Below are 26,646 nucleotides of genomic sequence, written 5' to 3'. Positions count from 1 at the left end.
CCTTCACCTGCTCACCAGATCCGTGTCCGTTGTCCTCTCCTTTCTCCATCCATGGTGTGCCAGGGGGAAGGAAACAACTCTGGAACAAATAGTGGCTTAAGAACAGTTAAAATAAATTGAATCAGATTGGAGTTTTTCATAGGGATCACTTCTTGGTTTTCCAATTGGTGTGGAAATTACTCCTGAAGGATACAGCAGTTAAGAGCATTCCTTACTCCATCAGTTTTTATATATGGAATTTATTTCTTTGCTCCTAAATGTTGGTGCCTCTTTTGGCTCAGTAGTTTAGGGGAAGGTTTAACTCCAGGCTGTCCTTTTTCTTTCCCCAGCTTTTCATTCCTGAAGGAAGAGGAAGCTCTTCCTTTGTCATCAGCTGGAGGAAATGGCCTCAAGTTACACTGGGGGAAGTTTGGATTAGATTTGAGGAAAAATTTCTTCATGGAAAAGGTGGAATGAGCTGCCCAGGGAAGTGGTGGAGTCTTCATCCCTGGAACTGTTCAGAAAATGCATGGATGTGGCACTTGGGGACAGGGTTAGTGCTGGATTAGCAGTTGGACTTGATGATCTCAGAGGGATTTCCAGACTTAGTGATTCCTAATTCCATGATTCCCACCCCTCTCTCCCTAAAGAAACTCGCCTGGAAGGTGCCATTTAAACACTTCCATTGGAATCACTGAATTTTACTCTGAGAACTGATTTCCTCCCCAAGGCTAAATATTGCAGGAGACAAGAATCACATCCAATTCTGCTGTTTTCCCGAGCTGGGCTGCAGGCTGGGGGAGCAGATCCGAGGTGAAACATCACTTGATTAGGAGATGTCGAGGTGGATAATGCACAGCCTTTTCTGGGATGGAAACAAATCCTTGGAATATTTAACAGCAGCCCCTGCAATGAGTCAGGAGCCACAGAAGCAACTGAAGCCAATTAATCCTTAGTGTTAAACCCTATTTAGGCTGGATTTTTCCTCCAATGTGTGTCTGGGGGGGGGGGGGGGGTGTGGAAACTGTGGGAGACAGAAAGAAATTAGGGATGCACTAAATAATGGATGAATGTACCTAGCCAAGATCTGCTGATTAAGTCTTCTTTAGGATTATTATTATAAATAGGGAGTGCCAGATCCTCAGCTGGAGTAAATGGGCTTGGCTTGCTTCAAGTAGTGGAATTGTGCCAGCTTGAATTCACTGAGGATCTGGCCCTTAATTCTGGAAAAGGAGGGTATTTGGGGAGGAGAATGCTGGGGGCTGTGAGAAGTTTGGTGATGATAACACTGTTTTCCTGGTAATATCAGGGAAAAAATGTAAATGACTATTCTTTTGAATTTTGTAATGAGATTCAAATAACTACTTGATGTGATTTCATTAGATGGAAATGACTTTTCCTCCAAGTAGCTACATCTTAACCCCCTGCATGTAGGAAGGGAATATGCACAGAAAATGTGGTGGTTTATTTAATTTTGTGGGTGGCTGTCTCTTGCACCAACATTTCTGCCCTTCTTACCCAAAAAATGCCTTGATGACCATCAGATGTTCAATGGAAGGAAATAGCAATAAATAGATTTGATTTTGGAAATCTGTTTCCCACTCTTCTTTTCCACCAGGAGTGAAGTGGGCTGTAATTTCAGATGGCAGCGATTTCAAATCCAACGTGGGGTCTCATTTGGCTGCTTTTTAGAAATGGATCAACAAATCAGATTGCAAAGCTGCTAATTTGGTAATTGCTTATAAAAACCCAACCAACAATTTATTTCCATAGCAAAGGAAATACACATTGTTCTTCAATACCTTAAAATACAGTGTTTGACCATCTAGGGTGGACTCAAAAAAAATGCAGTTCTGAAATAGCACCTTTTTACACAGGATATCTTGGGAGGACTAAAAATAACATTACAAAACAAGTTTGTTATATTCCTAATTGTTCTGACCATAGAATTAATTTCCCAGTCAGAGGGGTGCATGGATTTTTCATCATTCTCCAGTGTTTGACCATTTGGAGCGGTCACATTTACACTTTAAAAAAAAAAACCAGTTCTGAAAAAAATACCTCTTTAAGGAGGATATCTTGGAAGGACTAAAAATAACATCACGGAACAAGTTTGTTATATTCCTAATTGTTCTGACCATAGAATTAATTTCCCAGTCCAAGGGGGGGCACGGCTTTTTCATCACTCCCAGCCTCGGAATATTCAGCGTGTCACAGATGTTCATGAATAATGTCCATTTAGAAGCGTTGGCAGCGAGCTGGCGAGATGAATGAAATGTTGGGGGGATCTGACAGGCAGCACGCTGCTTTGTGATCATTCCAAAGTTCTAATAATCTCCCTCACCTTCCCTGCCTGCCTCTAATGAAAGAGAATAGGTGATTGCACCTCGGGCTATGTTCTGCGCCTAATGACTCCTCCAAAGGCGGATTTATGGAGAAAAAATTAACTTTGAATGAGGATTGAATTGGCCCTGACAGGCTGATAGACTGTGACACAGATTCTGTGGCAAAACAGACGTAGCCCTAATTGATTATCAATATTTTAAGCAAAGTGATGAAAATAAGCATTAAGTGATGAGAAAGGCAGTCTTAATACAGGAGGCAGTCACCGGGATCCGGGCAGTCTTTGGGGAGGTCGGCCCCGCTCACCAGAATGGGATTTTAGCTGTCAGCTCTTACCTTTCCCTGCCCAGCACCCCGTGTCCCTTTCCAGCCTCTCTTCCCCTCCCGGATTTCTGCCCAGCATGTTAATTTTCTGGCCAGGCATGAACGTGCTTCCCTCTCTCCCGAGAAGTTGGTTTAATATTTAACCCATTTGGGCTCAAGAGTCACGTGTTCAGTGGGATTTCAGATATTCTCTCTTTCCTGCAGGGCTTTCTCCCAGCCCTGTGCCGTTTCTAGCCAGCAGGTGATCCACAAACTGCTTCCTGCAAATGGTAACAGTGAAAGAAACTGGGGGAAATTGCCTGGTTGGCAGGAAAGGATTTATCTTCACGGTTATCTTGGTTGTACCCAACATAAACAAATACCTTGGTTCTACCAAATAATTACAATTACCTTGGTTGTGCTTTAGGACAAGAACAAGGCAACATTTGGGTTTTGCCTGTGTTTTTTCAGTTGGGTTGTATGGATGTATCTTCTAGCAAAACCACATTTAGTATTTGGGACATCCCTCGTGGCTGTGAGCCAGGTGCTCATTAGCTGTGCCATAACAGGACGTTTATCCCAAAGTAAGGAGTACTTCCCAAAACGACTGAGGGAAGGGAACTGAGCAGGAATGCTGCTAAAGAGGTGAGAAACAGCATTCCTACACCAGGAGGAATCAGTGGGGTAACGTCCCCCTTCCAAACGCTGGGTGTGCTCCTCCCAGAATGTGGAAAAGCTTAAAATAGATTTGGGCTTCTGGGGAATTTCTAAGTGTGACTGGCAGAGCTGGGGAGGGGGCAGTGAGCTCCTCCCTCACCCTCGTGCTCAGGCCTCTCCAGTATCCATAATTAGAGCCTGGTGTAATTAAATTACAGGACAGCAACGGCTGGAACTTCCCATGTTTGGGAATTGCGGTGTTCACGTGTAATTAGGGAGGACAGGCCTGATGGGAACTCTCATGGCACTGAGAGGTGCATGGTGTGGACATGATGGAGTGGGCAAGTGGCCACCTGGCTTCCATGGATTTATGGAATCACAGAATTCCATGGACTTACAGAATCATGGATTGATAGAATCACACACTCACTTAGGTTGGAAAAGGCCTCTAAGATGGGAAGACCCCCAAGAATGTTTGTGGTGTTTAAATTTTGGGGGAGACGTTACTGAAGGCAAAAGTACAGAAAACCAGCTTAAATCTGGGGTGATGAAAATGTGTTTGGTGGTGTCACTTTTCCTCTGGAACTGGGAATTCCTGGGCCCTGCTCCTTGTGTTCCTGTCGAAGGAATTCTCTGAGCAAGTGGTTGTTTGGAGTTTGTGCTGGAATTTGTCGGATGGATAACAGATAATTTTACACGTCAGCCTATGAATATTCAGCAGAGAGGATTTCCACAAGCCTTGATAAATTTAATATACCAGAGAAAAATAGCATGTAAATTAAACAGGGCCTTGTAAATTAATAATGGATTCCACTTGTATTTTTATATGTGAGCTGACTGAATATTTTATAAGTGCAAAAATGTTTGTGTTTAAAAAAACCAGTGGAGTCTTTCTGATGAGGATCGTGGATGGTTTGCTGCATTTTAAATGGGATGTCCATGTGGGTTTTTTCAGTTTCTGGGCTTTCTTTTCCTCAAACACATCTTGTATTTTCAACTTTGAGCAGTTGGAAAGTCTACAATTACGTTGAATTCATTTATTTTTCCAGACCTCTTGTGGTTTGCAGTTGTGGGTGTTCTGACACTCCTCTCCTTTTAATTTTGACAGGAAAATGAAATCTTCTTAGTGAAGGGCTGAGCCTTCTCCTTGCACCTTCCCTGCTTCTCCCATGCACTGGGAGAGGGCTCTGCTGCAGGGGCTCTTCCATGAGCTCGTGCCATGCTTTCCAAAATGCCCTTTCCATCCCCAAAACAGCCCCTGCCCTGTTTCTACCTTGGAATAATTCATGGTTTTCCTGGTTTCTCTTAATTAGCAGCTTTGCTTGGAATAATTTCACCTTAGCACAGTGTGAGGCTGGTCAGGATTAAAGCATCACCCATCCATCAGGGAGTGACTCTGCTTCCCAAACCTCGAGCGCTTCCACCACCCCAGGGGTTCCATGGAATCCTGGAATTGTCTGGGTTGGAAAAGCCCTCTCAGACCTTGGAGTCCAACCTTCAAGTTGTAAAGATCTTTTAATGTTGTTTAACTGCAGCTTAATTTGAGAAAAGTGAATCTCTTTTAGTGCTTTTAATGGCACTTGGGCTGTGAACAAGAATATATTCACTGGCATCATCATCATCATCATCATCATCATCATCATGACAGCATCAAGGAGAAGGAGGTGGAGACGAAAAAAAGAAGAAGGAGAAGAAGAGAAGGAGGAGGAGAAGAAGAAAAGAGGAGGGGAAGGAGAGAAGAAGAAGAATGGACCCAATCCTGTGCCATGTGCTCCAGGATGAGCAGGGAGGTTGGACACTTGACCCCCTGTGGTTCCTCCCAGCCTGGCCCATTCTGGGATTCTGTGCAAAAATGACAGAAAATGTAAAATATTTGAAGAGAATCCCTGGTTTGAAATCCTGAATGCATCTCATGGGTTCAGTGCCTGTGTTGGTCGTGGTGGACGGTGCCCTGTGAGCTCAGGGACCGACTGCTCTGTAGCTTTATGGGCTAAGTTAAATTGTTGTTGATGAGCAATTTTGTGTGGAGAACTGTCCTCATGATACTTCTTAAATTGCTCCATTGTCCCTCTAATTAACCAGGACTTGAAAGGCCAAGCTCTGCCTCGGCAGCAATTCTAACTTGAGTTACAAGGGTTGGAAATCAGCGATTTAAAGTTAACAAAGACAAGCTAAAAATTTATTCATTGACCAGCACCATCTTTGCTGTGTGTTTTAATATCTTTTTGCCACTGAGATACCCAATGAATTGTTCCTGTGCAGCAACAAATCGGGGAGGAAGAACAAAGTAGCTCAGTGGAATAGATAAATCAAATTTAGGCCTGGTAGTTTATTGAATCTAAATTGTGCCCAGTTGGCCCACGAGCTATATGAGCAATCCATCTTGTGCTGATAATGGAGGGTCTTGAAATCCACCTGATGTTTGCATTATTAAATTCCAGCCTAATGAGCTCTGCTAATACATATTGAAGACAGTTGTAAGGAGCAGAATGGGAATCGGAGCGGGATAATTTGAAAGAAACATAAGCTGAGCATTTTACATGACTCAAGGGGTATATCTACAATTACACATATAACCAAAATTGAATTTAAATGGAATTTCTATTATCCCTGTCCTTTTACCAAGGAGAATAAAGTGTAAATGAAGTAAAAGTCTTTAGAGTTACTCGTGGTTTGGTTTTATTATGGGATTTAATAGATTCTTGTAATGATCTTCAGTGGCAGAAAAGTTTTAATATTTCATGACTTTAGATGTTGTCTAAATATGGATAAAAGTGTGGAAATGGAAGCAGCTGTCTGTGCAGTGATTGTATCACTTTGTAACACCCTGTTCAGGTTGTGCATTTTAAGGTGGAGCTGCTGGCTCCGAAAAGGAACAACCCCTTCACCCTCTGTGAGCTGAATTTGGTTTTCATAAATTATTGCCTAATTTTAGTAGGTGCTGGGATTAAATATTTGCAAATCTGACTGAGCTCTTGCCATTTAGACCACAGTTTATAGTGATTTGCCTCCCTGAGAAGGCCTGGTTTAAGTGCTGGATTCCTGTTCCTTGTTGGTTCTTTTCTTTTTGGCCTGGTGATACTTTTGAAAACTTAATATTTCATCAAGTATAATGTTATTAGAGACTTATTCTCACTTAGTTCACTCATCAGGCAGTGAGATGGCAATAAAAGAGAATGGCTCCTTTGAGACATTAATGCTTTGGAATAAATGATGTGCTAGAACAGAAATTTAATTAATTTACAGAGTATATTGATAGTCCCTTGTTACTGTGCTGTATATTTTTAATCTTCTTTAACATCTGTAGGAAAGTGTTTGAAAACCCCTGCAGTTGAGCAACTGGTAGATAATTAAGTAATAAGGGAAAAGGTTTCTAGAGGGAAAAAGATTCTTTTTAAAGGATATTGTTGTAACATGGATTAAGTGCTGCTGCTGTGATTTGGAGTGAAGAGAAAATTGTGTACTACCTAATAAAGTGCTGAGGAAGAGCTGTGTGACTCCCACTCTGAGCAGAGTCTGCAGCCCTGGAAATATTGTTTTGTTTCTGTTTTATCCTCAAAATAGGTCTGATGGATTACTCACTATGGCAGCAAATCTGCCACTTTATGAATGCACCACGTTTGGGTCGTTGCAGTTCGGTCTGGGGGCAACTGGGGTGGGGAGATTGGAGTTTAAAGAAAGAAAACCCCTTAAAAGTCTCTTAAAGGCTTTGCTTAACACAAAATGAATGCAGGGATTTGTATTGCATTAATATTGCCACTAATATTGACCTGATATTACCCTTCATAATCCCATTTGTGTCCTTTAACTCTGGGAATGACTTCAAATAAAATAAGTGAAGAACCAAGTTCTGGTCTTTCATGCACGTGGATTTCATTGTGGGACCTGCAGAAAGGAACAGGAAATTGGGTTTAAAGCCCAGGAAATGTTGTTTGGCAAGAGGTTGTTGACAACCCATCCCTGGCAGTGCCCAAGGCCAGGCTGGACTTTGGGGCTTGGAGCAGCCTGGGACAGTGGGAGGTGTCCCTGCCCATGGCAGGGGTGGCACTGGGTGGGATTTAAGGTCCTTTCCAACCCAAACCATTCCATGATTTGATAGGATAAATTAACTAATTCTAACTCTTCTCTTCTTCTTCTTCCTTTTAGCTAAAGCAGACGAAGCGTTGAAGGCCAAGGAGAGAAGTGAAGAAGAAGCCAAGAGAAGAAAGGAAGAAGGTGAGGCATTTTCTTTTATTTCATAGCAAACTAAGGCCCAGGAAGTCAGAAATGATTGTTTCGAAGGGTCCAAGCTCCAGTGGGGCTGTGGGATTTTCCTCCCCAAGCTGATGATGGAATTTGGTGCCCTGAATCCTGGTGGGATCAGAGCTGCTGCCTCTGCAGTCCAGCAGCTGGAAAAATTAAAGTGAATGGATTGAAATGTCAGGGAGTGATGGGAAGAGACATTTCCACCCCTGTGAGGGAGCCAATCCAGACAATCCCAGGAGCCTCAAATCCTCACTGGAGCTGTGTGGAACTGGATGGCCTTTAAGGTCCCTTCCAACCCAAACCATTCTGGGATTCCATGATTTACTTACAAGAGGTGACTCAGGAAAATTCCCCAGTTTTGAAACCACGGCTGCTGTGAATTTCATTCAAAATCAGAATGTTCTGATCTTTAGTTTGTTTTACTTGGGGACTGTGGGATGCTGAGAGGAATTGGTTGGTGCTCCCAGTTAACCCTGCTTGGCGAAGGTTCTTGTGATACCAAAGAAGGAAATTCAAGTGGAAAAGTGGGATAGCACAGACATGGAAGGAGGGGGAAGGGGCACTTGGACTTCTGGCTGGAAAAGGCACCAAACCAGCCAACTGTGCCCCCTCCCCACTGTGATTCCTGGATTTTGGAGCCACTGGGCCCAGGGGGAACCTTTCCACCTGGAGGAATCACCCAGGCAGGCTCCCACGGGGCCCAGGGATATTGGGATGAGGTGGTTGGGTCCCACCAGCACCAATTTGCAGGGAACATTTGGAAAAACCCGTGGGTTTTTGTGCTCACACCCCATTGTGGGTGGCACATGTGCTTGCAATTGCTGTGCCAGCAGGGACTGGGGAGGGCGAGTGTGGAAAGGCAGAGGGAAGAAAAAAGGGGTGGTTCAGGACTTGGGAACAATGGTCATCTGCAGGGAAATGGGCAGGAAAACTTCCTTACAATTTATTAATAAGCCATTAAAACTGTCCTGGGGTGGCTTTGAAGAGTTTGAGAATGTTCAAAAATGAAGAGAAGATTTTTCCTAAATAACTCAAATTCATCCATTTGCTGAGGAGTTGGCTCCCAGTTAGGAGTAAAAGAGTCCATTCTCACTGGAAAAGACAAAGTCCTAATAAATTGTGCATTAAGCATTCCAAGACATCCAGGGGAGCTGCACACCTGGGAAACTCCAGTTTTTAAGTTTATGTCCCACATGGATTTAAAATTCCAGGTTTAGGTAGGGTTATGTCCCATGTGGATTTGCAAACAGGATATTTACCAGTGCTTAGTGTATTCCCTTCCCTGTCCCAGCCATGCTGGGCTCCAGTGGCATCTTTTGCTTGGAAAAAGAGCTTTTTGCATTTTTTCTTAGTTGTTCTTTTCTCACACATCATCTCTGGGTGATTTTTAACCCTCTTTGAATCATGGGATCACTGAGGTTGGAAAAAACCTCCCAGATCATTGATTCCAACCTGGGACTGATCCCCACCAGAGCACTGAGTGCCACGTCCAGTCACTGAAATAAAATGAAATTAAATTAAATCTTTAAAAATAATTTCTAAATTATGAGTTTTAAAAACATTTGATTTCTCTAATCTTCCTCATTTTATTTCCTTAACTAGAACTCTCCAAAAGGAAGTTCCAGGCTGTGTGGGCATCCTGTGACTCCTTTACCCAGGAGCTGCAATAAAAATAATTCTACAAATAAAACAATCCTTCCCCAGCCCACAAAAACTGGTTATTGCCCACCCCATGGCGAGGGTGTCTTAACATTCCTTTTATTGTCATTTTATTGCCAAATCAGGTGTGAGATTAGACATTGGATGTTCCATGTAATCTGCTCGGAAATCAAATTATTTGACCTCCAAGCCCAGCGCTGCCCCTTCCCGCTGGTTTCCTGTTAAATATGCAGCATTTCCCCAGCATGAATAAAAAATTGAGGACAAATTAGAATCTACAGACAGCTGACCCCAGCTCCAGATTAGAGACTGGGAGACTGGGGGCTTGTGCTGGTTTAAATGTTTTAATTACCACAGTCCCTCCAGCCCCATGAAGGACACACAGCAAAATGCTGATTTTTTTTTTTTAAGTGACTAAAAAGCAAAGAAAGAAAGAAAAAGGCTCCCCCCGCCTCATTTGAATTTTTCAGTTTGATTACATTTGCACTTCCATTGGAGCTATGCTAATTTGCTGCATGAAATTAGGTCTATTAGCAAAAACCACTACTTTTCCAGGAGTATTTTCCGTGGTTGGATTTCCATACTTTGGTGTTTGTTTACTTGCTTTGGCACTGCCTGAAAAGTGACAAAATCTAAAGGGGATTTGGCCGCCAAACTTGGGTTTCACTCCAGACAAATCCCAAGTAGGTGAAGTGGGCGAGAGAAAAATTGAAAAAACCCACGGAGGGAAAATTGGAACATGTTGGATGATGTTAGGGAGAGATTTGGGGCTCATTTCTCTTAGTCTGCCATGAATAAGAATATTTCTAAATGTTGAGTTTAAAATACATCCTGTCAGGGCCTGTGTGGGGAGGAGGAGCTGTGGGTGCCTCAGAAAGCCAGGAAAAGAAGTTGTTCCAGAACACAGCAGAACAGAAAATGGGAGTTTTTTGGCCATCAGTCCATAGGTGGATCGATGGGAAGGTGGTGCTGGATGGGCAGGGCGTTATCCCGGTGCCTTTATCCCGGAATTTGCATTTCCCGTGCCCGGCGCGTGCTGGCCCAGCACTGAACTGATTAGTTCTGCCTCCCCAGTAAGTGCTGCACCGTTTTGATAGACTCTGGGGAAATAAATTTGGCAGAAAATCAGCATGAGTAGATTTAATTATCACTGCGAGACCTTTCCCTTTTCTGGCTTAGTGATCCCGAAACTCCGCGCCTTTCCCTGGAATCTGCGCCGACGCCGAGCTCCGCTTCCCAATTTGTTCCTCCACGCCGTGATAAGCCAAGCAATTACTGGTTTATTGATTTTTCATCAGGGCAAATTTAAAGTTGATTTTTTTCCTGCAAAGGCGGGGGTGATTAAGTGTTTCCCGTCGGTTTAGTCCCGGAGAGCTCCGTGGCAGAATCCAATATCCTGAGGTCAACCTCTGCAGGGAGATAATACGGTGTCTTGGCCACGTGTGAGGGAGAGGAATCAGGGCTACAAATGTGAGGGGATATCTGTGGAGACAGTTTAATTTGTTCCATTTATATGAACAAGTCGTGTGGCACATGCTTGGAAAATATCATTTTGAATAGGCCTGGAAATGAGGCCCACGTGGGCAGGGGGAGGGAGGGATGCAAACGAGAGCGGGAACGTAGGGCTGGGAGACAGCTGGCCTTAAACAGGGAATCACCCCCATCCCTGAGGGGTCATTCCAGGCTCTTGCTGATCCCTCTGTGCTGCTGGGGTGGCTTTTCCTTAGCAAAGTGAAATTTTTCAAGTCTTCAGGTGCCTCCAACCCAAACCATTCCGTGGTTCTGTGATTCCGTGATTTCGAGTGGTGGAGGGGTCACGGAAGCAAAGTTAGAACGTACAGAAAAAAAACTCCTGGAGGACTTAACTTTTAGAAGCTCCCTTAATTATAAACTCTATAAACCCAAATTAAAAGTTTTATTTTTTTACATTCATCTTTAACCTGAGGGCCAGGAGTTCTCACATGAAGAATCTTGTCCGTGGCCACCACGGAGCATCCCGAGCAGGACGGGACCCACAGGGCTCACGAGTCCAACCCCTGGCCCTGCCCAGGCCACCCCAACCCACTGATTTCCCTTCCCACTTCCTTTAGAGAGAGCTAAAAGACTTTCCCTGGGTGTAATGGATATTAAACCACAGGTTGGATGTGCCAGGAGAAGATTTGCTGGGGTGAGGTCAGGCTGGGAGCTGTAATAAGTTAAAGTGCTTTACTCAGCCCTATATTGGGATGCCCTTAAGTTCAGCAGTTACTGCCTGAGGTCATCATTTATCTTCAGTAAATTTTCCTGAAGTTCATTGTGGTGGCAAAGACCAAACTCAATTTGTTTAACCCCCAAATTATTTAATACAGACAATACATTTGTAGAAACACATGGATTGCTTTTTCCTGCCTTCTCAAAGCTGGAATTTCCAATATTCCCTGGTTTTGCCTGGATAATGGCAGGTTTGGAGCCCCGCCCTGGCTGTCCCTGGTGTGCCAGTGTCACTTCATTAGGCTGACACCAACACCTGGTGTTGTGCTGCTGGTCCCAGGAGGCTGTTCCAGCATCTGGCACACACTGTGATCTTCTTTTATCTCTGTTTAATCTTTATATTGCTGGTTTGGAATTAAAAGGGGGTAGGAACAAATCAAGGAGAAAATAAAAAATGCCGAGTTTTGGTGCAGTGGCAGAGTGTGGCTTGTTAGGAAGAGCAGCCACACGGTGATAACGAGAGCTGGGAAGAGGGACAGGCATTTGGGGTTTGGCCACTCTCTGTGTCCGTGTTCCCCCTCGGCAGAGCTGAGGGAAAGGGAATTGGAGAGGGGATCGATGGCCCCCCGTGGATGATGGCTGCTGGAGGAATCAATGCCAGGCTTTTTATTAAAGCTGCTGTAATTAATAATCACTTGGAAATGTGTTCCTTAAATTGTACCCTGCTTTGTGCCTGCCCATCCTCTCCTGTCCTTCGTATTCCAGACTTCCCTCTTCTGCTTCCCTGCTTTCCCTGAAGAGACCCCAGTCCCAGTGTCCTGGAGCTGCTCCAGGGCTGGAGCCCCTCTGGAGCCAGGCTGGGAGAGCTGGGGGTGCTCACCTGGAGAGGAGAAGGCTCCAGGGAGAGCTCAGAGCCCCTTGCAGGGCCTAAAGGGGCTCCAGGAGAGCTGGAGAGGGACTGGGACAAGGCATGGAGGGCCAGGACACAGGGAATGGCTTCCCAGTGCCAGAGGGCAGGGATGGATGGGAGATTGGGAAGGAATTGTTCCCTGGGAGGGTGGGGAGGCCCTGGCACAGCGTGCCCAGAGCAGCTGGGGCTGCCCCTGGATCCCTGGCAGTGCCCAAGGCCAGGCTGGACACTGGGGCTTGGAGCAGCCTGGGACAGTGGGAGGTGTCCCTGCCCGTGGCAGGGGTGGCACTGGATGGGCTTTAAGGCTCCTTCCAACCCAAAGCATTCCATAAATCTTTGATAAATATCAAATAACATTCGCAGCTGATATTTGAGTGATTTTATTTTAGCAATCACAGCTGGTGTCATTAAATTTTTACTGTTCCACAAGTGAAACAGAGAAATTTATGATCTCCCTAACAGGGAAATTTAGGATTTATTTTTACAAATGAAAAGTCTTGAAATCGTCTTCAGGCTTCAGGATGAGAAACAAATCTGGTTTCTGTACTTCATTAATGTGGTGTGTTCTCCTGTCATCTCCCTGGTGTTTATTTGTGCTAAAGGAGAAGTCACTTAAGGGAATGGGGTTGTAAAAACCATCATGGAATTGGTTATCGGACTTCAGTCAGTTGAAACACAAATTTATAGCTACGTATTGAAAAGCTGTTTCTAAAGGGAAAATAAACGGGTTATGGGGAAAATAAATAGGGATGTATGGGAAATAAACAGGGGTTATGGGGAAAATAAATAGGGATGTATGGGAAATAAACAGGGGTTATGGGGAAAATAAATAGGGATGTATGGGAAATAAACAGGGGTTATGGGGAAGATAAATAGGGATGTATGGGGAAATAAACAGAGGCATATAGGAAAATAAACAGGTGTGTATGGCAAATAAACAGGGGTGTATAGGGAAGATAAACAGGGGCGTATGGGAGACAAACAGGGGTGTATGGAACAAAATTCCAGATCCGTTTTCTTAAGCCACAGTCCCTGGTATGGGGATTTTATTTTGATAAGAAATGGGGTTTTGTGGATCTGGGCCATGTGAACATCACACAGGTACTTCCAGAGGGGGGTTTTTCTGGGAATCTATGGGATGAGCATGAGAGTTCACTGGGAATTGTCTTATTTAGGCTGGCTAAGGCCTAGATAAATTGGGAACTTAGAGGTGGATCGTATTTTCTTGGTGCTGGGCAGACCTGTAGCTGCTGTGAGTGACATTATCCTGTATCCCAGCTAAAGGACTGGCCCAGGAAAGAAGTGGAAAAATAATTCAAACAAAGCAACATCTTCCTGAAGTACATTTCCTTTTCCCTGGAACCACTCTGAGGTGTTTGAGGGCAGCCAGAGGTGGCTGTAGCTGCTGTGCCTTTCCCCTGGTGGGCTTCTGAGGATCGGTGCATGGAGTGGGAATAAAAGGCTGGAAGTTCTTGACTCGGGGCACTGAGTGCCAGCACGGATCCCATGGAATACAGGATCCCCTGGAAGGGCTCTGTGGGGTTTCCACACACTGTAACAGGCACAGGGCAAAGAAAGGAGCACTGGGCACGTGCCAGCAGCACTTTTTGAAGTGACAACACAAAGTGATTCCTGGAAAAGCTGGAGAGCCTCCAAGCTGCAGCCCTGCTGTCCTGCACGGCTTCCCTGCGCTCATCCACAGCTTATTTCCACTCCAATACACTGATTTTTTCCCTGTATCCAGTGCACCATCCCATTTTCCTGTCATTTCTCTGCCGGTGGATCCAGGGATCTGGCAGAAAAAGCAGGAATTCTTGCTCTGCCCATGTCAGTGTGTGGGTTTAATGTGGACAAATTGCTCTGTAGGAAACATCCGTGTGGGATCCGCGCTGGTGAGTCTGTACCTCCAACACAGAGGTTATTTGGGATAGAGGTATGGAAAAGATAGAAGCAGGCAGTAATTGCCTTTAAGATCAGAGCACAAAGCATTACCTTGGATTTTACAAGGCCAGTGAGCAACAAAAGAGCAGTAATTTATGAGCTCAGCGTAAAAGAAGAGCATAATTGCATTAAAAATTAATGCTAATGAACACTAAAATGGGGAAGGTGGTTATGATGAAAGTTTGGATTCATCTTCCCCGGGTTGAATGATGGCTGGTGCCTTGATTAATGGCTTAATTTCTATCAATTAGCGGGGAGAAATCTCCACTGAGACAAGGGTAAATTGAGCATTGAATTACAGCCCTGGCTTTGTGTGCCCAGGAAGGAGCGCGGCGGCTCCGGTGTCGGCACGGTGACAAACGTGGGGTGGCCACAAATCCAGCAAAATTCACTGTGCCAGGGCTGGCCCCAGCTCTCCGCTGGCTGAGTGTGGCTCGTGCCCAGGATGTTTTCAGAAATACCCCAAAAAGCCCCAAAATGGGGGTGCAGGGATGTGAGGAGGGCGGTGGTGAAGGCCACCTGCACGCAGGATGTGCAGAGCTCCAGCAGAAGTTTAACCTTCTTAAATCCAAAGTTCTTGAATTTAAGGTTCTTAAGCTCGAGGTTCTTAAATTCAGAGCTCGCTTGCTGAACTTTCCCCTCCTGTTTTCTGTTGCATTTTATACCTAATGCTCCCACGTTTTTAAAGGAAAAGCTGTCCAGACTTGTTTAAAATCCTATAAAAACGAGGTTATTATCTATAACGTATTAAAATAGCAAACTTAGAGTAGTCTAGTACTCTCTGTAGTATTCTCCCTAGTAAGTACCACAGTGCTCACAAAATGCTATTTTTAATATATTTTAATAACCTCACTCTCACAGGATTTTAAAACAAGACTGGACAAAGTTTTTTTTTGTTAATTCACATTTTTCCAACTTAATTGTAAATCCTGTGTGCTCCCTGTAGTAAATAAATGCTGGATTACTCACAACTTGCTACTTTAATGCCTTTAATTGTATTTTCTAAGTGCTTGCAATGAAGCTGAGAACACACAAATGACTGGGCAAAGCTTTCTCTGCCCAGTTTCTCTTTTTGGAGCGTGGTTATTGTTCCTGCGCCTCTGCCTGGGAAAAGTTCTTTCCCTGGAAATCCCAACAGCTGGGAAAGAGTGTGGCCAAGTGTCGGAGCAGAGCTCTGCCGGAGCTCAGGCATCGGGGAGCGGCAGCGGGAATGGGAAGCCTTATCCTGGCTGAGTTGTCAGAGGGATGGGGGGCGGGGGTTGGAAGCTGATCCCGAAATCCGGGATGCCCGGGGTGGGTCCTGCAGGGATGCTCCGCTCGGAGCATCCCCGGGCTCGGCACCCGCGGCGCGGAGGCTCCGGCGCTGTTGAGTGAGGCGGTGCCTCCCTCTAACGGCAGCGGAGCCCGGCCGGGAAACATCCCGGGAGATGGGCCGGGAAACATCCCGGGAGATGGGCCGGGAAACATCCCGGGGGATGGGCCGGGAAACATCCCGGGAGATGGGCCGGGAACCATCCCGGGGGATGGGCCGGGAAACATCCCGGGGGATGGGCCGGGATACATCCCGAGAGATGGGCCGGGATACATCCCGGGGGATGGGCCGGGAAACATCCCGGGGGATGGGCCGGGATACATCCCGGGGGATGGGCCGGGATACATCCCGGGGGATGGGCCGGGATACATCCCGGGGGATGGGCCGGGAAACATCCCGGGGGATGGGCCGGGATACATCCCGGGGGATGGGCCGGGATACATCCCGGGGGATGGGCCGGGAAACATCCCGGGAGAGGGCCCGGGAAACATCCCGGGAGATATCCTGGGATATATCCCAGGAGATGGCCCGGGATAGCCCCCTCCAGCCTGGGCAGGAGCAGGGGGGACTCGGAGTGCCGGGAATGTTGCGTTCAAAGCTTGTGGGAACGGGACATTTCTGGGCTGATTCCCTCGGGATTTTGCTCCGGCTGTTGGGAGCTCTCACCTCTGGAGTGGGCGCTGAGGCTCCAGGGAGGATCCCCAGGGAGGATCCCCAGGGAGGATCTCCAAGGAGGATCTCCAGGGAGGATCCCCAGGCAGGATCCCCAGGGAGGATCCCCAGGGAGGATCTCCAGGCAGCTCCCGCTGGCCTTGGAATTCCAGCACTGGGGCTGGGAAGGGTATCAGAAGTCTGGGATACCACGGGATCAGGGTTGGGATAACTGATCCTCTCCTGCACACAGAAAGGACCTGAGGCAGGAACAGTCCCTAAAAACCAGAGCCCCAGGTTTGGTAAGATCCGGAGCTGGCACGGCCGCAGTGAATCCCACTGTCCTGCTGGATTTTTCCTCCTTTCCCCAGTGCTTCCCTTCTGTTTAGTACAGAATCCAGGATCTCCCACAGCCAGGGAGGTTTTGTCTCTCCCACTGCAAATTGTCCAGGGAAAACTTCATTTTTCTTTGTCAGTTTGTGCAGCTTAAGTAAAACTGGGATCAGTCAAAAACCGTGGGATGTGTGACAACACAGTTCTGTTGGAAAACACACCGTGCTATAAGGCAGCTGGATAAAACCACCACTTCCAATAACCCCAAAGAAAAGGGGGTCAAAGGGGAAATGTTTTCTGCTGTAGTTGTTTGTTTACTCTGCAGTCTGGGGGTTTTTCCTTCTTTTCATTCTCCACTCAAAAGAGCAAGAAAAAATAACAGCTTTTTTGGGTTTTTAAAGCATTTAACATAAAACATGTTGTATTTTTAAATTACATTAACCCCTTAAATCCAATTAGTAAAATAGGAAGAAACCAATTCTGAGGAATATTGAAGGTTTGTTGTGTCATTGCTTTGATTCTGGAGTTAGACCTGCTTGAAAAAATCTCTTTAGGTACATGTTCATGGTCAGGATTATGGATAAGCAACAAATCCATAAAAATTTACACCCAAAGATTATCCAAGAAATGTTTAAAACATATTTTTATTTAATGGATTATTCACAAGATATTATTGGTCATTTAATGCTTCTGTTTCATTGATTTAAAACTCTTAGTGGAATAAATTTTGTCTTTAAGGAAAAAAAGGGGAATATGTTAGGCAGAGCTTGTAGGGAAGTTACCTTTTATCTGATTTGTAGGGTCATAGAATTCTCTGTTTCTTTTCTTTTATGTGATTCTCTGGTGTTTTTAATTATTGTGTGTGTGGTATTTTGGGGTGGCATGGAAAGAATTCCTGCAGATTTTAGTTCTGAAGTGACATTCCAGGTTATTGCTGATCCGGCTCAATTCCATATGAATTTATAGCTGTAAAAGCTGGTGTGTGTATTTATATCTGTGGGAGGATAGAAACAGATGTAAATAGAGAAGTGTAAAATAGTGAATTATCCCTGAAGGATGATGCTCCCAGTCCAACTGGGCAAGGTCCCCCCTGCCAAGGTGACAGGGCTGGAAATTGTACCTGCTGCTGGAATCACCTTTTTATTAAAAACCAGCCCTAATCCGAGATTTAGTTCCTTTTTTCCACCCTTGCAGGGTAAAAACACTCACCATGCACTGAGTTAGTATTGATTTTTTTTTTGTCTGAAGCCTCTGAGCTTTCTGACTCCATTATTTTTGATTTTCCTATGAAATACATATCCTTCCACTGACAGCTGACAAACAACAGCTGGAAGTCGTTTTATCTCCCAGTAATGTGTTTGTCAAAAGTGCCCTGCACTAATGGGCTCTGCTTCCTCCAGTCCATTTTCCCCCGTTAATGTCACTGATGTCATTGGCAGCATTCAGTGATTTTTGCCCCTTTCCTAATTTGTCATCCCCATCAGTTTGTGCAGGATCCGTGTGGGATCCTGGAGCTGGCTGGGATTTTGTGAAACTGGAGCTGAGCAGTGGATTTGAAATCTCCTTTTCCTGCCTCTTTTTATCCCTGGCTTAATCAGGTTCCATGTCCTGTCCTTCTATTTACCCTCAGGCCCGGTGTATCCAAAACCTCAGTGAATTCTGACTCCCTCTCCCCAGCAGGCATTGGGATATTTGATTTATCCCCAGAAATCCTTAGGAATCTGTTTTGAAGGAGAAGGTTTCAGCAGTGAGGCAGCAGGACTTATAAGTTTAAATGTAGCAAATTATTTTTTTCCTTCCAAATTCCCCCAAAACATCAGGCTTGAAGTTGTATTTATGGCCTTTGCTGTAGTGCAGCTCTTGCCAGCTTAGGATTATGGGATGGTTTGGGTTGGAAGGGACCTCAAAGCTCATCCAGTGCCACCCCTGCCATGGGCAGGGACACCTCCCACTGTCCCAGGCTGCTCCAAGCCCCAATGTCCAGCCTGGCCTTGGGCACTGCCAGGGATCCAGGGGCAGCCACAGCTGCTCTGGGAATTCCATCCCAGCCCCTCCCCACCCTCCCAGGGAACAATTCCTTCCCAATATCCCATCCATCCCTGCCCTCTGGCACTGGGAAGCCATTCCCTGTGTCCTGTCCCTCCATGCCTTGTCCCCAGTCCCTCTCCAGCTCTCCTGGAGCCCCTTTAGGCCCTGCCAGGGGCTCTGAGCCCTCCCTGGAGCCTTCTCTTCCCCAGTTATCCCACAAATCCTTAGGTCAGCATTTGGAATGTTCCCAGCAATGGCCTCACTGTTGTTATCTTTACTTGGAGCTTTCCCTTGTGACAGAGGATTTTGGGCTGCATTGCACGAGCAGTTTTTCCTGGTATGTCCCAAAATCTCCTCCAGGCATGGCTGGGACAGGGCCTGGATCCCAGGATTTCACTGATCCCATGATATCCCACCTTCCCTCTGCAGACCAAGCCACCCTCATCGACCAAGTGAAGCGAGTGAAGGAGATCGAAGCCATCGAAAGCGACGCCTTCGTCCCACAGACCTTCAGGTCAAGCAAAGAAGTCAAAAAGGTACATTTCTAACCCAAAAGGGACATTTCCCACCCAAAAAGGGACATTTCCCACCCAAAAGGGACATTTCTCACCCAAAAGGGACATTTCCCACCCAAAAGGGACATTTCTCACCCAAAAGGGACATTTCCCACCCAAAGGGGACATTTCCCATCCAAAAGGGACATTTCCCTTCCAAAAGGGACATTTCCCATACAAAAGGGACCTTTCCCTCCCAAAAGGGACATTTCCCTTCCAAAAGGGACATTTCCCTCCCAAAAGGGACATCTTCCTTCCACAAGGCACATTCTCAATCCCTTTCTTGCTGCATTGTCCCCTCAGAGCCAGGAGGAAGCTGCACTATTAAGGATTTTCCATTGAGGAAAGAGCATCAACCCTAAGTCCACCTGAAATCCCACCAAGGACTCCCTGATGGTCTCAGGATGGGCTCAGGGAATTTAAATGTGTCATAATCTAAGGAAATCATCTGTTTTAAAGACTTTTTTTAGGAGAAGCAAGAGAATTAAAATCCCAAAGTGATCAGACATTTACTTTGTAATTAGAGTGGAGATATTTTTAATGCTGCTTAACTTAAAGCCAGACTTTAAGTCTGTATTTACTCCCTGAAAAGAAGCAGTTTGCTTTTCAATCAGCTTTCCAGAAACCCAACAGGAGACATCCAGATCCCAGAAATCACCTGCATTTTGGCCACCAGGTGTTGTAGGGAACTGGTTTGGGATGTGTGCAAGCCAAGGCTTGGTTCATTTTCTCCACCAGGCAGCGAGTGTTTGGAATTATCCCTGGTTGTTTCCCCAGGAATATGTAATTTCTTGTCTTTCCAGAAGTCTCCAAGAAGCTGATGCAGCTTCTTCAGGAAGTGATCCAAAATCCCAGTGATGAGTTTTTCAAGCTCTCTCCCGATACCTTTTTTTGTCACCTCATATCCTTTGTCCATGTCCAGGGTGTCCATCCTGCTGAGGATGCTGAGAAGTCTTTCCATGAGGATCCTTTCCTGGGAAGACAGCCAAGTGCTGGGTTAAGATGCTGCCACGTTTGGGAATTTGGGGATAAAACACTCCAATTTTGTGTGCTTGTTTCTTTTTTAGTCGACAGAACCTCCTGAACTGCAGCATGAGCCTGGAAATGTGGGAGCAGGAACCACTGAGGCAGCAGCTCCTGAGAAAGAGCCTCCAGCTGCCCACATTCCCACTGCCATCAAATACCAGGATGACAATTCCTTAGCACATCCAAACGTGAGTGTTGCCATATTTATCCCATCTTTAGCTTTAGAACAGCCCCTGGAATGAGAGCAGGACCAGGGCACCCCACAGCCTCTGCTGTGCTGCTCCTCACAAAATCCCTGCTCTGGAGACAGCAGGACACAGAGGATCCCACTCCTCCCACTGCCCAGCAGAGCAATCCCACAGGAAGTTCACCAGGAGTTCTGGAGTTAGAAATTAATTTTATAACAAAATATAATTAATGTAACACAGGGGAATTTAAGAGCCCCTTGAATAAAAATTCAGGACAAATTGCTTTTGGTTTCTGTAGTTGGAAACCAGGTGGAAAACTCAGGACTTACCCATTTTGCCAACTTGCAAAGTTTTAAACACAGGATAGACTTCAGATAATTTTAAATTGTTGTGGCTATACTTGAGCAAATTCCTTTGGGAGCACTTCAGTTGGAAATAAAAGGACTTACATAGAGTTTTTTAAGAATTAGCAAGTTAAAAATGACTTGCAGTAAAGAAACCAGTGTGAGTTCTGTGCACTGGACAGAGACAGCAGAGATCAAGATGTACAATGATGAACTTGCATTGGAGTCTTGGCTTTCCAATGATTATGATCTTTAAGATCCTTCCCAAGCCAAACTATTTGAGGATTCCATGAAAAGTCTCTGCTTTTCCTGATGTTTTTGGATCACCTTTGTCTTTAACCCCCTGAGCTTTTCCTTTGGGTGCTGAAACAGTCATGGGTGTTCCAAGGGATGATCACAAACTTGGAGTTGCTGAGTTGTGCCAACTTCTCTCCTCTTCCCTGTGCCCAGCTGTTCATCGAGAAGGCAGAGGCTGAGGAGAAGTGGTTCCAGAGGTTGGTTGCTCTCCGCCAGGAACGGCTGATGGGAAGCCCTGTGGCCTGACAGCTCCCAGGACCATCCCAGGCCAGTTCCCACGTGGAATTCCTACATTCAGTTGTTCTGTTTGTCTCTTAGAGGAGATTTTAATGAGCTGTGCAGGCAGGGAGGGTTTCACCTGAATGAACAGGAGTGCTGTGTCCTGCTCCACTGGAATACCCAGGAATGTTCTGCCCTGGTTCTCTCCAGACCCCGCACTGGAGATGGGCAGGGCAGCACAGCCAGGGGCATTTCCTTGTTTAGGGGGGAATTCCTCAGGGGCAGAACACCTGGCAGCCTATGAAACATCATTTTATACCTCCCAATCCAAAACATTTTAGAGAACCAGGCAGGAGTTGGGAGATAAATGGGAACTGAGGCTCGGGGCTGGGGCTGAGCAGGGCTGGGACAGTCAGGGGTGAGTGGGGCCAGGCCAGGCCAGCTCCTGCAGCTGGAGAGGACCCAGGGCAGGGGGATCACTGTTATCCCCTCCTCCTTCCTTCTGTGGAATCCTGAATATCTGGGCAGGCTCCTGGCTGAGGGAATCTTCCACGTGGATGTGTTCATCCATCTGCTCCCAGTGCCTCACTCTGGGTGGCAAAATGCTCCTTGAACATCTGTCAGTACTGCAGCTCCAAATGGGGAATTGCACCAATCTCACCATCGATATAATTACTGAATTATGTCATTGTCACACACCTGGCTGTGTGCAGTGACTGTTCCCAGCCCACAAAGTTCCCTCTGGCCAGGTGGGACTTCCAAACAATGAAGGTTTAGTCTGAACATTGGAATTTAGCCTGGATAAACTCCCACCACACTGCCCATCATCCAACTAAATGTGGGAGATCAACCAAATAAAATAAATAAAATGCAAAAGTGTTTCTTCAGCAAAGCTGGGAGGAAACTGGCACATCAGGAGAGGAGAAAGCTGAGCCCCACCTCTGGATGTACCTCACTGGAACTCACCTGCATCAGCATTCCCTTGGGAGGCTGCTTTTTAGGATTATTTCTCCTGGTTCTCAGATCTGTGGTGATAAAAAATGGAGGCTGACTCTGGAAATGGACTTTGGTTGTCTTCTTTTTTATTGTAGATCCTGGATATAAAAGGAAAATGTATTGAATTTGCATTCTGACACCTTTTTACTTCCTCTATGAAGCATTAGTTTGACTTTATCCTGCATCCAAATATTCCAAGACCTTGTCTGCAGGAAAAAGTGGGGGGGAAAATGGTTTCCCTTGTTTCATTTCAGCATTTTCAAATGGTAAATATTTGGCATTGCTGTGTTTTCTAATCACCTTTTATGCTTCTCTCATAGAAAATAAAAACTATTTGATGTCCGTGGAAGGTCCAGGTGTAAATTCCTCTTTTCACACATTGTATTGGATAATTTTGGTGCTTTTATTGGATGTAAAATGATTCCTTTTATTTGCAGCCCTGTAGAATATTAGAAAATTCCACAATAGACTGTAAAGAGACTTATGGTAAAAGTAGTATTTATTAATTAATTATTGCTTGTTAATCAGCATCTGAATTTGCTGGAGGAGAGTTGGGAGCAAGAGCTGGAAAGAAACTGGAAATAACATTTAGATAATAAATTTTAGATAATCCCAGCTGAATGGAAAATGTACTGAAATATTCCAAACTCCACTGGAAACATGGAGCAAATCAGGGTAAAGTTGATTTTTATAGTTCCAGTCACAGCTCAATGATCAGCACGTCCAATAATGAATTCCTCAGGATTCTGCACTTTTCATGGAATAATAACTTGGGTATTGCCTTGGGTGGTTCATTGAAGAGGGATTTTTCTGGTTTCTTAACCTGACACTCTTCCCAGTCCCTCCTTTCCACACTCAAGGATGTGGAAGCTTTGGAGTTGTTGGTGTTGGGAGAGGAAAGAAATATCAGGATGGAGTTTTTGCCTGGATCCCATCAGTCCCAAACCTTGTGCCAGCCCTGCAGGACACACTGCCAGAGCTGTCCACGCTCAGTGGGAGCTCCCATGGCGCTGACCAGTGACCTCAGCAGTTCCAGGTGGGTTCTCCAGGAGAGTTCTCCAGGTGAGTTCGGCTCTTCCCGTGGATTCTCCTCCACCTTTGCTCCTGTGAGTGCCACAGAGCTTGTGCAGGGCCAGACTGGGGGCTGGGTGTGAAGGTTTGGGCTGCAGCAGGTTCCAGTGGGACAAACTTTGCTTTTCCTTGAGCAGCATCCTGTGATCAATTATTCATTTTCCTGCCAAAGGCAGGCACGCATTGGAATAGCAGCAATGGGATATGGGAGGAGGCAGCCCCAGCAGGAACCAGCTTTGCTGTGTGTGACTCAGGTGGATTTGGAACTTACTGCTGGGGTTATTCTACCATTGGACACCTTATAAAGGGATTGTATCCAAGGAAATGTGCCCTCCACCATTCCATGTGTGGAGAAAAAGGGGATGTGTGACCTCATCAGCCAGGTCCAGATCAATCCATGTCAGCACCTGGCCATAAACCCCTATAAATGTGTACAAATTATCACCACCAGCCTGGACAAATGCACTGCTGGCTCCCAGCCCCCACTTCTCCTGATCCAACAATCCCACTTGTCTTAATCTCCTAAATCTTAACCTGTGACAGTAACTCTGCTTTTTAAGTTCTGATGTTCTCACATTTTGGACTCTTTCCAAGAAAGTTCACCTTCTTGTTGTATTTTCCACTTTGCTGCTGGTGAAGGGGAGCAGATTCCTGAATAGGAAAGGGAAGGAAGCAGCTGTGTGCCAGTTTTCCCAGTAGAACACTGGATTTTAGCCCTGCTTTGGAGCCTGCAGTGACGTGGCTTTGTCACTCAGGACTCTGATGCACAAAGTTCCTGCTAATGCCAGAGTGCCTTGGCTGTGGCTCAGGGAGTGGAGTGCAGGAATGGGGAGATAAAGCTGTAACTGGAGTCAGCAGAGCCCCCTCCCCCAGGAATTCCAGCAGCAAACTCATTCCCTGAGGCTGCAGAGCAGCCGCCCTCCCTTCCCATCAAACCAGGTGTGATGGTCACTGCCCCTTCTCATCCCTCAGCAGCTCCAGCACTGTTTGTTGTGGGATCATTGCCTGGAAAGGAGCTGGGCTTGGTTTTTAAATGATGATTCTTATTACTGGTACCATATTTTAGGAAGGTTTTGCTGCTCAAATGATGCTGTCAAAGAAAACACTCGTGGCCAGGAGATCAAATGTTGCTCCTTCTGCTCCAGTCACTCCAGGAGGAGCAGCATGGGATGATCCCAAGGCCTCTCTTCCAGCAGTAACCCAAAACCAGCCCTCTGGCTGATGACAGTTTTCCATTTGTCAGGTTACAAGGAGTTATTTTTAGTGGGGATCCTTGAACTGCAGAAACCTTTGTGAGGAGGGATCAGCTGGAACCCAGGACTTAAGCCAGGGCTGGAGGGGGCTGTGGAGACTCCTCAGCTTGAAAGTGATACAAAATCCTAAAAATATCATTAACCAGGATTGAAAATATTCCCCACTTGTAATCTGGACTTAGGGCAGCATTGCCTGGTTTGTTTTTCCCTGGTTGGAAAAAGAGCAGCAGTGGCAGGGCCGGGTAGGGTAACACTGGGAATTAGACCCTGAGTCACTCTGGAATTGCCACTCCGGGGCCACAGGGGACACGAGGGGGCTCCTCTTTCTGGGAGGAAGCAGGAGCTGAGGCCTGGGAGGGAGGAGGGTGCTCAGTGCTTCCAGCAGAGTGAGCTGAGCTTCCAGCCTGGCTCCCACATTCCGGCTGCTCTGCTCCCAACACCACAAAGATGTGCAGCTGCTGGAGCAAGTCCAGAGGAGGCCCCGGAGCTGCTCCAGGGCTGGAGCCCCTCTGGAGCCAGGCTGGGAGAGCTGGGGGTGCTCAGCTGGAGAGGAGAAGGCTCCAGGAGAGCTGCAGAGGGACTGGGGACAAAGGATGGAGGGACAGGACACAGGGAATGGCTTCCCAGTGCCAGAGGGCAGGGATGGATGGGAGATTGGGAAGGAATTGTTCCCTGGGAGGGTGGGGAGGCCCTGGCACAGGGTGCCCAGAACAGCTGTGGCTGCCCCTGGATCCCTGGCAGTGTCCAAGGCCAGGCTGGACATTGGGGCTGGGAGCAGCCTGGGACAGTGGGAGGTGTCCCTGCCCATGGCAGGGGTGGGAGGGATGAGGTCCTTTCCAACCCAAACCATTCCATGATTCTCTGATTCTATACCAGTGAATTTAATAGCATTTTGCTATAAATTCTGGTCATCTTATTTCAGGCCTTGTACAAATTACTGAACTGGGAACAACTGGGACCTGAAGAGATACTTAAATCAAATATTAATGGCCATGTTCTTACACATCTCCCTCCAGTCCTTGCTTTATCTGACATTTACCAACAATTTATCGCCTTTGCAGAAGCTGATGTCACTTATGGACTGAAATCAGCTCTGCAGCAGCACAATCCAAAGGCTTCTCCCACTAAAAACACTGGTAAGGCTCTGGAAATTGCAGAGCAGCTCTGAGCCCACCTGGAATGGAACAGTTGGAAGGAGTGAGGACCCCTCATTTCTGCCAATCCGTGGGAAATTGAAAGAGGAACTGCTGATCCCTCCAGAGCTGCTGGGGATGGAGCACTGATTGTCTGAGCCCTCTCAGGTTCCCTCCAGCCTTGCTCCTGACATTGCTGGGCAGAGAATGCAGCAGGCTCCCCAAGTGCTCCCATTTTTTCCAAAATAGTTGGAAACTCCCTATTTAATAACTCTGCTGTTTCTCACTAGGTGGGTAAACAGAAGTTTGGGGCTGCAAGAAATGTAATTAAGAAGTAATTGTGTAATAAAAGCTGTTTTTTTCTTAAGTGAGCAGTGAAACCTTTCCTGGCTGATTAGAAGTGACAATTAATCCTTGCCCTCCCTGTGAGATCAGCCAGAACCTGAGCTGGTAACTCGATGTTGTGATAACTCATGCGCTGAGTTCACTCCGTTTGTCCAGGACTAATTAGAACATGGAATTAATAAGATCTGCTGAAGGAGCAGGAGGCATTTTTAGCTGCAGCCACAACCAGCCTGAGGCAGGGGAGCCCTTTCAGAGCCTTCAGTGCTTGAACAAACACAGCATGGCCTGAACTGGGCTCAGGTTTTAAACAGGGGCTGGAAGTGGCTTCACCTGGTGCCAGCCACAGGTAAACCTGGATTTGGATCCCTATGGAAAAGGGCTCCTGGAAGCCCTGAATAAATCAAGCAGCTCCTGCTGCCCAGGTGGGATTTTTTATCCATTTTGCATTTTTGTCTGATTTCACAGCTTGAGGCCATGGCCAAAGCTGGGCTCAGTTTTGATGACCATCACCATTAAGCTGAGACAGATTTTCCCTGGGAAAAACCTCCAGAATGCCTGCCAAAAGCCCAGGATCTCTGCTCCTGGGGTCTCTCCAGCTTTGGAGAGGAGTCACTGACTTCCCACTGCTGTTGCTGTCCCTGGCTGTGCTGCTGAAGGAAGCACCAAAAT

The 26,646-nt window shown here is 46.3% G+C and overlaps 1 protein-coding gene across 1 annotated transcript in view; it reads left to right on the top strand.

Annotated features, from left to right (window-relative positions):
• RSRC1 (arginine and serine rich coiled-coil 1) overlaps positions 1–22,524 on the top strand; it is a 100,193-nt gene extending 77,669 nt beyond the window's left edge. The window contains exons 8-11 of the mRNA XM_069024161.1: positions 7,429–7,497; positions 18,981–19,087; positions 20,173–20,319; positions 21,114–22,524. Coding sequence (XP_068880262.1) covers positions 7,429–7,497; positions 18,981–19,087; positions 20,173–20,319; positions 21,114–21,206 — 416 coding nt within the window. The 3' untranslated portion in view covers positions 21,207–22,524. The remainder of the gene's footprint in view (positions 1–7,428; positions 7,498–18,980; positions 19,088–20,172; positions 20,320–21,113) is intronic.
• The last annotated feature ends 4,122 nt before the right edge of the window (positions 22,525–26,646 follow it).

The sequence above is a fragment of the Aphelocoma coerulescens genome, chromosome 9 (genome assembly GCF_041296385.1).
Source record: "Aphelocoma coerulescens isolate FSJ_1873_10779 chromosome 9, UR_Acoe_1.0, whole genome shotgun sequence".
Lineage (NCBI taxonomy): Eukaryota > Metazoa > Chordata > Aves > Passeriformes > Corvidae > Aphelocoma > Aphelocoma coerulescens.
This window is presented reverse-complemented; position numbering and strand designations above follow the sequence as displayed.